The sequence below is a fragment of the Megascapheus bottae genome, chromosome 8 (genome assembly GCF_031878675.1).
Source record: "Megascapheus bottae isolate mThoBot1 chromosome 8, mThoBot2.hap1, whole genome shotgun sequence".
Taxonomy (NCBI): domain Eukaryota; kingdom Metazoa; phylum Chordata; class Mammalia; order Rodentia; family Geomyidae; genus Megascapheus; species Megascapheus bottae.
This window is the reverse complement of record NC_143516.1, coordinates 55,747,601-55,761,989: the sequence shown is the minus strand read 5'-3', so window position 1 is coordinate 55,761,989 and position 14,389 is coordinate 55,747,601. Positions and strand designations below refer to the sequence as shown.

General features: G+C 43.0%; 1 protein-coding gene across 4 annotated transcripts in view; it reads left to right on the top strand.

The window, feature by feature from the left end:
• Positions 1–12,497: 12,497 nt before the first annotated feature.
• Positions 12,498–14,389, top strand: part of Cfap206 (cilia and flagella associated protein 206) — a 45,939-nt gene continuing 44,047 nt past the window's right edge. For 2 of the 4 annotated variants that reach the window (XM_090338460.1, XM_090338464.1), the window contains exons 1-2: positions 12,498–12,712; positions 13,733–13,845. In XM_090338460.1, the coding sequence (XP_090194586.1) occupies positions 13,738–13,845 (108 nt within the window). In that variant the 5' untranslated portion in view covers positions 12,498–12,712; positions 13,733–13,737. Of the gene's footprint in view, positions 12,713–13,222; positions 13,307–13,732; positions 13,846–14,389 lie in introns of those variants that run through there. The other 2 variants (XM_090338462.1, XM_090338463.1) reach the window with 2 other exon arrangements.

Below are 14,389 nucleotides of genomic sequence, written 5' to 3'. Positions count from 1 at the left end.
CCAACATGTCGACATTTAGTAAGTCAAAATGGAAGAACACCAAAATCATTAAAATTTCTCATAAAATTTACTCACTGCAAGGTAATATTAATAACTATTCAACTTATAATTAATATAATCAACTTATTATTGAGTGCCTAAGAACAACGAAACTGAAAGCGTGTTTCAGGTAACTGAGTGCCAGGTCTAGGCACTCAGAGTCTGGGCCCTGTCCCAGACAAGCCATAGCTCCACTTCTGGGTTTTGGTGGTTAACTGAAGAATCTCAGGAATTTTCCTGCCTGGCTTGTTTTTTTTTGCCAGTCCTGGGCTTGAGCTCAGGGCCTGAGCACTGTCCTTGGAGTTTCTCAAGGCTAGAGCTCTACCACTTGAGCCTCAGCACCACTTCCGGCTTTTTTCTATGTATGTGGTACCGAGGAATCGAACCCGGGTCTTCATGCATGCTAGGCAAGCACTTTAACCACTAGGCCAAACTCCCGGTCCCCTGGCTTGGTTTTGAACCATGATCCTCAGATCTCAGCCTCTTGAGTAGCTAGGATTGCAGGTGTTATTCACCAGTGCCTAGTGCAAAATTCCATTCTTGAGCAAGCTTTGGATGGATTTTTGATGTCATTGTAGGCTTTCCTTAGGGTAAAAGCAGCAGCTTGGTTATAGTTGCAGTGTGGCCTCTGCCTGGTATAATGTCTCTGTTCTAGAGATCATGGGACAACTGCAAGATGATGGACTGCTGAAGAGCAGGAAATTATGGCTATACTGCTTTGCAATGTACCTTGTTCACCAGAAATGTAGAAGAAAGGCAGGACAGAAGTGGTTGCTACCCAATTTGACAGATGTTACAAACCACCATCTCTCCACATGTGTACATGTATGGAACATGATAATCACATTATAGTTTAAAGTTGGAAGTTGAGGCATTCTCTCAAAGCCAATCAGCTAATTGGAGCAGAACCTATATCAACCCTACTAACACATGTTAGTACATCAGGCTCCTTGCTTAGCTTAGCATGCTCTTCTCCTAGGCACCACTAGGCCCAATTACGAAGTAAATAAATAATCAGCTTCCACCTCCTTTTACCTTGAGATGGCCCTCCTTTAGGGCAGCTGTGACCATATAAGGCAGTAAGGTCCCCTTAGAGTGACTTTCAGGCCTGGGCAACTGCTAAACCCCTGTCTACTACCTGCTATAAGTACTAGCCACCATGATGAAGTCCTAAGCTGGCAGGTCCACACCAGATGCCTGCCTCTTAGGGGAGACACCCCTACCACCATGGATTATAAGTAGTCACCTCAGACATACAGGAACCTTTGCTCCCTGTGAGAATTGGCCTTGTCAGTGTCTTTGCTGGCAATAAACTTTTCTTTGTTCTATGTGACTATGTGCCTGCCTGGTTTTCTGCATTGGAGCTCACAGTACAACATCTTGGAAAGTCCAAAGCCAAAATAAGCATAAGTAGCAAGGAATAAGAGTAGAGGTCAGATGAGCACAGGAATTATTTCCAAAGCAATGTTCTCTGCAATCAAAGAAGAGCGTAAAGATTTTATTCTGGGAGCCTATAGTTACATATTTAGAACATCAGAAGCTGAAGAAGCTGGGGCTTAGTGGTAAGAGTGCTTGCCTAGCATGCACAAAGACCTGGGTTTGCTTCCTCAGTAGTACATACACAGAAATAGCTGAAAGTGGTGCTGTTGCTCAAGTGATAGAGCTCTAACCTTGGGAAAGCCAAGGACAGTGCTCAGGCCCTGAGTTTGAGCCCCAGGACTGGCAAAAAGAAAAAAAAAACTGAGCAAGCTCATTTGAAGGACACCGTTTAAAAGATGAAGATGGAGGACTCAATCAGCCTTAGCCGGATCAAGGAGCAGGTGATGAAGTGGGTGCACTGGGGCAGGAGAACTTCCGGCATGCTGTCTTTTTTTTCTCCTAAACAGTTTTAACTGCCATTATGCACAAGTGATATCTATGAAGAGTTAATGTTTCTCTTCGATTCTTTCTATGAAATCAGAAATTCAGCTGGAGGAAAAATTATTTACTTGCAATTTTTTTGCCAGTCCTGGGCTTGAGCTCAGGGCCTGACCACTGTCCTTGGACTTTCTCAAGGTTAGAGCTCAACCACTTGAGCCACAGCACTACATCCAGCTTTTTCTATGTATATCGTACCGAGGAATCAAACCCAGGGCTTCGTGCATACTAGGCAAGTACTCTACCACTAGGCCACCATCCCGGCTCCAAGGAGAATTTATTGAACACGTCCCCTCTTTTTATTTTGGGCAATGATTCACTAAAGATGCTATCAAGGCCACAGATATTGTAGAGGTTGGTGAATTAAGAAGACAAGAAGGCAAGCCAGGTGCCGGTAGCTCAGGACTGTAATCCTAGCTACTCAGAGGCTGAGATCTGAAGATCACAGTTCAAAACTAGCACCTGCACAGAAGTCTGAGAGATTCTTATCTCCAATTAACCACCAGAAAACAGGAAGTGGTTCTGTGGTTCAAGGGGTAAGGTGGTAGCCTTGATTTGAAGAGCTCAAAGACAGCGCTCAAGCTCAGAATTCAAGTCCCACAACTGACAAAAAAAAGTGCACTAGTACTGCAAACAAAATAAAATAGAGAATGTATAAAGTCATAAAAATTATTAAAAGGAAATACAGGACTATGGTTAGTGTTAAGACTGGAAAAAGGAAATAGGACACTTGTCTATGGGGGATATTTTCCCTGAACTTGATAACAGAAAGCACAGTAGCTTTTAGAGGAAAGAGCTTTTGAATTTTAACAAAATTAATTTCTTAGTTGCTAAGAAATTTGAGCTGAAAATGTATTGCCTTTACTGCCAGAGTAAATGCCATGAATCTCCTAGATGACCTTCTGTGGCCATTAATGATATTACCTTGTTAGCAAATTGAGGACATTGGTGGATCAAATGTTTCGAACCTTAGTAAAGCATCAGTAACACTTTAAAAAACAATGATCGCGTAACTAGACACATTTTCTTTAGAGAGATCTTCTTACCAATGCTATCAACTACATTCTCTTTCAAGTCTAGATCCAAATGTCATTTTTTTCCCCTAACATTATTGTCATATTTTTGGAGCCATTCAGAGAAATACATAATTGAATACTTTCTAGATGACGGAAATTCAAAGTGAAGCCGTCCTGTGACATGCAAAGGAACCTAAAGCCCTGTTAGAGGTCACGTCAGCTCTCAAATTCATGGGCTAAATTTCTTTGTAAGTTACCTAGTCTTGGGCATTTTGTTATAAGACACAAAATACAACACAAGGGAATCTGTTACAGTATGCCAGAGACTGGCAAACATCATCTGTAAAGAATCAAATAGAAACTAATTTAGTCTTCACAGGTCAACAATCTCTGTTGCAACTATTCAACTATTTCTTTGCTGATCAAACAAATCTTAGATGCTACATAAATGAATAGGCATGCCATTTCTAATGAAACATTTTATGGATATTGCAATCTGAATGTCCTATGTCATAAAAATATTATTGTTCATAGGCTTTTTCCCAAGTCCTTAACAATATGAAGCCCACTCTTAGCTTGCAAGTTGTTGTTTAGGTCTTAAAATATCTTGCAGAGTCTCTCACATTGAGGATTAGGCACAGCAATGTGATCAGATACTAAAGGGCTCTCATGGGTTCATCCATTGATGGGTTAATAATTGCATGGCCTAGGGGATGTGGTAGAAGCTATAGGAAGTGGTAGCTAGTTGAAAGAAGTGGCAGGGGATAGATCTGATGAGTATATCTTTCCTGCCCTCCCCCAGTCCCTCCTGCCCTCCCTCCTGTCCACCATAAGGTAAACTACTTTATCACAAGCTCCCTGCTGTGATGTTGTCAGCCCAGAAGCAATGGTGCCAAGTGACCATGAATTGAGAGGCAAAATCAGTTGTTCAAGTTGACTTTCTGAGATATTCTTGCCACTGCAATGAAAAGATGACTGACATACATCCACAAACAGGGAGAGGAGCAGGCCAGATGTGACCTGCTCTGGATTCTAGGGCCTAGCTCTATCTGAAGAGATCACAGATATAAAAGATGATTATGGAAGATCTTCTTATAGAATTACTTCCACCAAGAAACAGAATCAGTACTTTATCAATAACTGAGCAAGAAGGGAATGTTTTTAAGTAGAATAAGCTATTTCATTTATTTTCCCTGATAACTACTGAGCCTACTGAACTTTAAACATTTGGGATACGCTGGGTTAGATGGAACTGGTAGAGGACATGGAATTTATATGAGGCTGAATGAGGTAAGGATTCAGAAGAGGGCAAAGTCCAAATGAATACCAAAGGCAAGCTCTAGAAAAGAATCTTGTAGATAAAACATTATTACAGATTAAGAAATAGTTGTAGGTTGGGCCTCTGTAATCCTAGCTACTTAGGATACTGAGATCTGAGGATCATGGTTCAAAGCTAGCCTAGGCAAAAAAGTTCATTAGACTTTTATTTCCAGTTAACTACAAAAAAAAGGGAAGTGGAGCAATGGCTCAAGTAGTGGAGCACTAGACGAGCACAAAGCTCCTAGGCTTTGAGTTCAAGTTCCAGGATAGGCATTAAAAAAAAGAAGATAGGAAGGAAGGAAGGAAGGAAGGCAGGAAGGCAGACAGGCAGGCAGGCAGGCAAGGAGAGAGGAAGGGAGGGAAGGAAGGAAAAAGAAGAAAGAAGGGAAGGAAGGAAGGAAGGAAGGAAGGAAGGAAGGAAGGAAGGAAGGAAGGAAGGAAGGAAAAAAGGAAGGAAGAAGGGAGGGAGGGAGCGAGGGAGGGAGGGAGGGAGGGAGAAATGAAGAAGAAAAAGAGAGAGAGGGAGGAAAAGAGAGAGGAAAGAAGCAATAGTTGTGTCATTTATTATATAAAGAAAAACATAGATCAGGGATGTAGGGTAAATGAATGAGTAGTTTCTTGAACACCTATAGTGATGAGGCTGATTCTTCAACCCAGTAGCTGGGGACAAACATGTTTGGTGCAGTGTGAAGTGTGCAGTGTGAAGTGCTCACAAACATGTGGCATTCTCCATTTTGCCTCCACATGCAATCTAGCTGTCTCACCTCCTAGCCATCTAGGCATTAAATTACAGTTTCTGGAAACCAAAATGCACCTGCCACCTTCCTGCTCTGTGCTCGCAGGTTCCTGTGCGCATGTTCCCAGGACTGACAGAGTGTGCTCCTGCCTACAGTCTCATTAACTTGGTTTCTCTTGAGTGCTTGGACACACACCCTAGTAAGTGAATGCCTTTCATCCTGACACCCTGACCTAAGGAGTTCATTTGTGACCACCTAGACCTCTGTAATTATAATGCACAAATTAGACTTGTTGTGGTGCTCTGGTGTCCATTTGAGCTGCATAGCAACAACACCTTAGACTGGGTAATTCACAAATAACAGAAATTACCATGGTTCGGGAGGTACCAGCAGATTCTGTGTCTGGTTGAAGACTCTGTGTGGCCGCCCATGTCAGGATGGGCCAGCCAGCTCCTTTTCAGTAAGGGTGTAAATCTCATGGAGGAGGGCTTGACCTTTATGACCTGATTACCTCCCAAAGGCCTAGTTCACCAACACCAGTCATGTGTGACACATGAATTTGGGAGACACACACACACTTTCAGATAATAAGATGAATACAGGTCACATTCCTGTAGCCACTGGCTGAAGAGAGGGCAAAACTCCAAGAGAGGGGTCATCCACAATGCCCAGCATACAGGAAAGAGATTAGCCCTCACACTAAACACAAATGCTGAACTCTCACCTCTTCAAGAGACTTCTATTTCATTCCTTTGTAAGCCCAATTTTGCTCTATTTTGTTCAAGCCTCAAACAGTCAGGGGGGGCGGGGGTCACATCTTGTAAACAGATTATGGTGCTCTGTATTATATCTCTTCCTTAATTTGTTTTATTACTCTGGATGTTAGTAATCCTGGTTTAAATATTTAAATTTAAATCCTAAAGGATGTTTTAAAATGAGTTTGTTAAAAGGAGAGCAGTGCCCCCATGAGGCCATATCTAGAACGGCAGCTGTGTCTTTTGAGCGCCCTGAAGGGATAAAACTCACCATCTGGAGGAAATGTGCATGAGCCTTTCTGTGCAGACTCTGGCCTAAATGAATTCTACAGGATTAGAAGTCATGGCTCTTGAAAGAAGTCCTTTTTTAAGGTATATTCTCTGCCATTCGTCAATCATCTTGCACACAAATGTTTTCACAAAGCACCTGTGAGATGACATCTATGTCACACATAGGCTGAGACTGTCTGACCTTAGGCAAGTTACTCCATCTCTGTGCTTCCACTTTCTCATTTATAAAATATGTACAATAATTCCCTGCTGAGGGCCAGGAGTTTGTGGTAGAGTGGTTCGATTCCTGTGTCCAATTCCTTGATTACCACAAACACAGAAAAGCCCTGGGTTTGATTCTTTGATTACTACAGACACAGAAAAAGCCAGAAGTGGTACCTTAGCTTAAGTGTAGAGCACTGCCTTCGAGAAGGCTCAAGGACAGTGCCCAGGCCCTAAATTCAAGCCCCTGAAAATAATAATAATAATAATAATAATAATAATAATAATTCCCTGCTGAAATAACTCATTTTCAGGATTAAATGATACATAAAATGTTTAACACAGTGTCAGGCTTATTGTACATGTTTAGCACAAGTTCCTCATTATAGCTCCTGTATCTTGTTGAAGCTCTCTTTCTTTTTTTAAGTTTTATTGTAAAGGTGATGCACAGAGTTATATAAGTCAGGTAATGAGGACATTTCTTTTTGAACAGTGTTACTTCCTCTCTTGTTTTCTCACAGATTTTCTCCTCCTGACCCACCCCCGAAGATGTATATAACGTCCATTTCTAGTAAATATCACTGCTGAATTGGTTCATTTTTTTTTGGAGGGTTATGGGGCTTGAACTCAGCCTGGGCACTGTCCCTGAGCTCTTCCGCTCAAGATTACCACCCTGCCCTTGAGCCAAGCCCCACTTCCCATTTTCTAGAGGTTAATTGGAGATCTCTGGTCCTTTTGTGCCCAGGCTGGCTTTGAATCACAATCTTCAGATCTCAGCTTCCTGAGTAGCTGAGATTATAGGTGTGAGCCACTGCGCCAGGCTGGTTCATTCTTTTTTTTTGTCAGTAGTGGGGCTTGAACTCTGGTCTTGGGCACTGTCCGTGAGCTCTTTAGCCGAAGGCTAGTACTCTACCACAGTGAGCCACAGTACCACTTCTAATTTTCTAGTGGTTAATTGGAGACAAAAGTCTCACGGACTTTTATGCAGGGCTGGCTTTGAACTGTGATCCTCAGATCTCAGCCTCCTGAGTAGCTAGGATTACAGGCTTGAGCCACCAGGGTCTGGCTTTGGTTCATTCTTTGTTTCTGTGCATCTCCTTTTGCTCCCCAAATCAGATAAACTTATATACAAGACAAAGGGTTCAGAAATTTTAAAAAAAGCAACAAAAAGGAATAAACCAAAAGAAAAAGAAAAAAAGTGAACTGAAAACAGTACAATAAAAATAACCTTTTCAGGGTGTGGTGGCTCACGCCCGTAATCCTAGCTACTCAGGAGGCTGAGATCTGAGGTTGCGGTTCAAAGCCAGCCTAGGCATCCAAGACTGAGACCAAGATTGAGATCTCCAATTAATCACTAGAAAATGGGAAGTGGGACTGTGGCTTCAGGGGTAGGGCAGTGGCCTTGAGCTGAAGAGCTCAGGGACAATGCCCAGGCCCAGAGTTCAAGTCCCATGTCAACAACAACAACAATAACCAAAAAACAAAACCTTTGTTTTTCTTTCTTGGAGTTCATTTCCTCCAATCATAAACACACAGCTATTGAGCCCTGTGATCATCTCCTAAGAGCACCCTTCTTTGTTCTCATTGAGAATGTGCCATTTAATCAATCATGTCCAAGTGTAATTGTCTTTTACTATCCATTGGGTTTACTTGTAGATTTGTAGGCACATTCTAATACAAATGAGGGAAACCATGCAGCCTATGTTTCTTTGGATCTCCCTTATTTGCTTAGCACAATTCTTGCCAACTCTTTCCATTTCCTTAAATGAGGCTATGTCATTCTTTCTGATGGATCTTTCTTCTCTTTTTCATGCCAATACTAGGGCTTGAAGTCAGGACCTGGGTGCTGTCCCTTAAGTTTTCCACTCAAGGATGGGCACTCTTTAACTTGAACTACACTCTCCACTCTAGCTTTTTAGTGGTTAATTGAGGATAAGAGTCTCATGACCTTCCCCTCTGGACTAGCTTCAAACTGCAATCCTCATATCTCAGTCTTCTAAGTAGCTATGATTACAGGTGTGAGCCAGCCCATTTCATTTTTAATCAGCCCGATTAATAGGAAGGGGGGAGAAACTACCATCATACTTTGCTGGGAAATTGGTAGACTGTGGTAAAACTGTAAACATCAGTCGTAAGATCCCAGCCTGAATATAGGTATACCATAGTCATCAACAAAAGAAATTCAGAATGTGGCCCTCATGCTCCCATATGGGAGCATGGCAAAGGCTTACATCTTGAAACTGCTGAGTAGGAGATTCACTGACCTTGGACATTTCCTTTCTTGCTTGCTTGCTTTTTTTCCCTCTTTCTTTCTTTTTTGTGGAACATGGGGCTTGACCTGTGGGCCTGGGTGCTGTTCCTGAGCTCTTGAGCTCAAGGCTACTGCCCTACCCCTGGAGCCATAGCCCCACTACCCATTTTCTAGTGATTAATTGGAGATCAGAGTCTCTCAGTCTTGGGTGCCGGGCTGACTTCGAACTGCAAACCTCAGATCTCAGTCTCCTGAGTAGCTAGGATTACAGGCATGAGCCGCTTTTTTTTTTTTTTTTTTTGGCCAGTCCTGGGGCCTGACCTCAGGGCCTGAGCACTGTCATTGGACTTTCCTCAAGGCTAGCACTCTACCACTTGAGCCACAGCACCACTTCCAGTTTTTCTACGGATGTGGTACCAATGAATCAAACCCAGGTTTTTGTGCATGTTAGGCAAGCGCTCTACCACTAGGCCAAACTTCCGGCCCCTCATTTTCAAAACTTCTCTAGGCTTCAGTTTCCATTTTGTCAAGTACAAATTATACTAGTCACAACCTAACAGAGCTAATATAGATCCTTGGTGGTAGTATGTGCCCCAGGGGATGTGAGGGCTCAGGAACAGGGCAGCCAGACAGAAGTCAAAGCAGAGAGTAGGCCATGCCAATTCGGGCTAGAGCTGGAGAGGCTCTCCATGGAAGAGTAAGGCTCCACTGATCTTGAAGCTTAGATAGGATTGGGACAGGCAAGACCAAATTCAGGAAGGAATAGTATTATCCAAAATGCTGAGAAGGAAATTGGAAGGAGTATTAATTACTGCAGATAATGTTTTAATTCCAGTGTTGATCATTGTATGTGGATAAATAGATAAGTACTTAATGGATAGTTTCTGATTTCCAGGATACTGTGCATTATTTCTTTCTAAAAAAAATTATTTTTTGCCCAGAGAGGTGGCTCACGCCTGTAATCCTAGCTACTCAGGAGGCTGAGATCTGAGGATCATGGTTCAAAGCCAGCCCAGGCACTAAAGTCCATGAGACTCTTATCTCCAATTAACCACCAGAAAACCAGAAGTGGTGGTGTGGCTTAATGGATAGGGTGGTAGCCTTGAGCTGAAGAGCTTAGGGACAATGCCCAGAGTTCAAGTTCCACGAATGCCAAAAAAAAATTTTTTTGTCAGCTTCTTTATAGGAGAATCCGTAGATCTTGCATTTTGAGTGTATGCAATTGTATAGTTGGAGGTGTGGAAGAATTAGTAATTGTAGTGCCTTTTTAAGCCACCAAGCGGCTCCCTTACACATGAGAAAGCTCTAGTGTCAGGCCAGCCAGGAAATTTTTTTAAAAAAAATGTTTTTATCAAGGTGATACACAGAGAGGTTGCAGTTCCATAAACCTAGTAAAGAGTACAGTTCTCTTTTGATGTTACCCTTTCCCCTGCTGTCTCCCAGTTTTTCCCTCCCATCCCCACTCCCAAGTTGTGTAGTTCATTTTCAATGTGAATTGTATATTTCATTTTCAACATAGTATCTAGTGAGTGAATACCACTGCTGCATCTGGTCCTCCTTTGTCTCTCCATTTCTACACAGGAAATCTTAACTCATTTAAGTAGTTGTCTCATACTTTATATTCTGGAGCTGAATTTGGAAGCAATGTTTCCCCCTGGTATGAAAGATGGCATTAAAACAGCAGGAAGGAACATCTCCCTTCTTAGCAGCTGCGTTCGCCTTGTCAACTTGTGTTTTTCCATCTGGGAATGGAAGTGAGGTCCTTGGCAGGACTCATGGCTCCGAATTCTGTCATAGAGATTTGGATTTAACAGCGCCTCATTTGCACATGCTTGTAGGCTGTACAGATTTGGATATCTAGCAATTCCAAAAATCGGGGTTCAACAGTGACAGCAGTGACATGCCACCATTCCCCAATCTATGATATGAAGTGCCACAGATCTCTGCTTTGTATAGGAAGTAGTATTGTTGGAAGTAGAGTAATTAGCCTCTCTTTTTATCAAGTGGATCTCCCAAAAGAACTCAGCTGATAGACTGAGCTGCCACCTAGCCATCTTGGCTCATAAAGCTATCCTATTTTTTTTTTGCCAGTCCTGGGCTTGGGCTCAGGGCCTGAGCACTGTCCTTGGGTTTTCTCAAGGCTAGAGCTCTACCACTTGAGCCACAGCACCATTTCTGACTTTTTTCTATGTATGTGGGACCAAGGAATCAAACCCACATCTTTGTGCATACCAGGAAGCACTCTATCACTAGGCCTAACTCCCAGCACCAGCTATCCCCCTAAGGAAAAAAATAAGTCTACTATCAATAGTTTTTTTCCTTAGGGGGGAAATCATTAAAGAGGCTCATATCTGTAATCCTAGCTACCCAGGAGGCTGAGACATGAGAATCACAGTTGGAAGCCAGCTTGTGCAGGAAACTCTATGAGGTTCTTATCTCCAATTAACTGACAGAAAAAGCCAGAAATGGAGCTGGGGCTAAAATGGTAGGCCACTAACCTTGACCACAAAACAATACAAACACACTAGGGACAGCGACCAGACCCTGAGTTCAAACTCCAGAACTGGCACACATATACACAAAAAAAGTGAAAGAGTAGGTTTAGTTTTTATAATGGAAAGCATCCAAGTAAACTATATAGAGAGAGTCAGGGTCTTGCTATGTACTCTAAGCTAGTCTTAAATGAATAATACACCTATCAGTCTCCTGAGCACTGGAATTAGACATGTGCCATTCTGCATGACTACACTAAACTATTTTTAACACATTTATAAGCTTAACAGATATTTGAATGAGTAGGGAAAATTTCATGCATTTAATATTGTAGGACAGTAGTAAAATATTAAGAATATTTAACAAATGAATTTAACTGAAAACAAATTGCTATTATTGTCTGTCAACTCAAACCATAGGTATTCCCAGCTGAAGGACTATGCAGTGGAAACAATCCAGCAGAATCCCTGGCATTTATTCAATGACAGGGAAACAGCTCCTGCTATTCTAATGTGGATCTTTTAGAAAGTTCAGCAAAGGTGAAAGGAGATTGAAAAAAAAAAGCTCACAAATTTGAGAATCTGTGCATTACAAAGCCGGGCAGAGAAAATATTTTTCTTTTAAAGTCTGTCCTTTTAGTGCTTTACAGAATAGGAGAGATCATTCCAATCGGGGTATATCATTTCCACCTCACTCCTCCTCTCCCAAGAGCCTCTAACCCTCTGCTCAGTCAGTACAATGTCAGCCTTCTGTAGCCAGGGAAACTTTCCAACTCATTTAAAAGACATAAAACTTCATTGTCCTTTCCCCCTCCCCTTCCCTTCCTCCCCCTCTCTCATCGATCTTGGGGCTTGAATCTGCCTGGAAGCTGTCCCTGAGCTCTTCAGTCAAGGCTAGCACTCTACCACTTCAGCCACAGCGCCACTTAAATTGGAGATAAGAGCCTCACGGATTTTAGTGCCCGGGCTGGCTTTGAACAGCAATTCTCAGATCTCAGCCTCCTGAAGTAACTAGGATTACAGGCGTGGGACCACCTGGCTCCTGCTGACTTTGCACTGCGATCGATCCTCACACACATCTCGGCCTCCCGAGTAGCTAGGAATACAGGTGTGACCCACCGGTGCCTGGCTTCGTTCATGATCTTGAAAGCACTTTTCCCTTTTAGCATCTTGGCGTAACCTGCTGCAGACTGTTTTTGGTAACAAGACACAACACTATTAACACTAGATAGTGCTATAAGAACTACAAGTTCCCACCCTAGCAAGTTGCTCTTTTAGGCAATCTTGTGTTTTTGAGTTTTAATCGCTGAGGTTGTTGGTAAGCAACCCTTTCCGGCCTAGGATTTGGGTCCTCTGTTTTGTCTGTTTCAACTGGCCCCGCCTTCCCCGAGACCCCGCCTCCTCCCAAGGCCCCGCCCACCCCCAGAAGGCTCCGCCTCGGCTCGAGAGCTCTGTCTCCATGGTTACGCGTCCACCACTTAGAGCAACTAGCAGCCGCTAGGGCGCAGGAGAGGGCTTGGGCTCCGCGGCAGCTCCGGACTCCGGTCAAGGTCGGTCCTTTCGGGGCTCGGCGCCCTTGAACGGCGGGTGTACGTCACGAGAACACGAGCGTCCGGCAGCGAGCAGAGCCGGAGGTCCGTGGTCCCTGAGTGGAAACGGCGGAGACTTTCTTCGGAGGCGCCCAAGTCCGCAGGTCAGACCTGGGCCGCCCCCTGCTGGCGCCACTCGCTCTCCCAGCAACCGGAGGAGCGTCCTTAGCAACCGCGGGGCCTGGCCCTAGCAGAAATACCCCCAAACCCCACAGCCCTACGCATGCGCACTCGTAACTACTTGAGTACCTATTCCAAGGAGCTGTTTAAAGTGCTTACCACCTAGGTAGATTCACCCAGTCCCCGAACGTCAGGAAAATGCAGCCACAGTACCGTGGTTATTCAGATGAGGAATCCGCCTACCCAAGAGGCCGTTCAGTGTGCACAGAGCTGGACAGCCGATGGGTCAGGTCTCGACCATCCGGCTTATAACGGGGCAAAACCCCTCCAAAATGGTGCTCTAGGAACGCTGACTTAACCTTACCTTCTGTTACCTTCATTATATGTGCCACTCTAGCCGCGAAAGTTACTCTCCGGCAAATCAGGAAGCTTGATTGGTTTATCACCAATGGGATTAATTACGAGTTCCTTTTCTGCTGTGGTGTACAACTCTCATGTTTTGAGTTGCCCTTGTTTCCTGAAATGCGGATCTCAACTTGGATAGGCAGAAAAGAGAAATTAGATGATCTGAGCAAGAGGTTTGTTTTTATTTTACCGCAGAACTCCCTTACAATTATGAAAGGTCGCTTAGAGAATGTGCTGGAATAAGCCTTTCCTTGTCCACCTGTATTTTGCTACTCTCACAGAGTTGGCTTCTTACCAAAGTCTTTCCTCCCTTCCAAAAAAAAATTTAAACAACTACAATAGGTAAACTCACCTTTGATAGCCACCATCATTTAAACAAATAAGAAATCTGGTCAGTCTTTTGATGTCTCAGTTGTTTTTTGTCATCAACAAAGTCCATGGGGGTTGGGGGAACCAGAAGAGACCTGGATACTAAGAATTATGATGATAATAGGTTAGTCGGCAATATTATGATTATAAATAAGAGTGGAGGAGAACTCTGAAGAGGAGAAAATGATATGTAAATGGATTTATTACGAACCACTTATTGCTTTATTTAGCCAGAATGCCTCCCACGCAAGCTGAAAGTGTTATAAAGAACATCATACGGGAAATAGAACAGGAATGTGCAGCCCAAGGAGAAATTGTTTCTGAAACTGTGGTTGCTTTCATGGTAAGAATAACTTTTTTAAAAATAAATTATTGATTAACAAAAACTAAATGTGATGCTCATTTTCCTTACAGTTTAGCATAGTTTTCCTAGATATCTTTTTGTCAAAAACATAGTAAAATAATCAAATTAGTGGAAAAATACCTTTTAAAACTCTAATATTGTGAGCTGTATATGGTCACCATTGGGTAAAACCTTGCAATCTTCACGCAATATTGCCACACACAGAGAGCAGTGCAATTTCTGATGATCAAATGTCAGGACCTTGGTTTCTGGAGAGGAATTTTTTTAAGTTGTTGTTTTATTTATTTTTTCTGTTTAGGTGGTCCTGAGGAATCTAACCCAGGGCCTCAGAGTGCTAGGCAAGCACTCTACCCCCATAAGCCACATTCCCAGCCAAGAACTTGGTTTCTAAGCTACATAAGCCCCCATCCTCTGAGCTCTTCTGAGGGAGCAGCTGAAGTTTCTCCAGAATGCTTGACCTAAAACACAGCTCTGTTATTTTCATGAACAAAATGCCACTGAGACAATTTCAGTATCTTTCTAA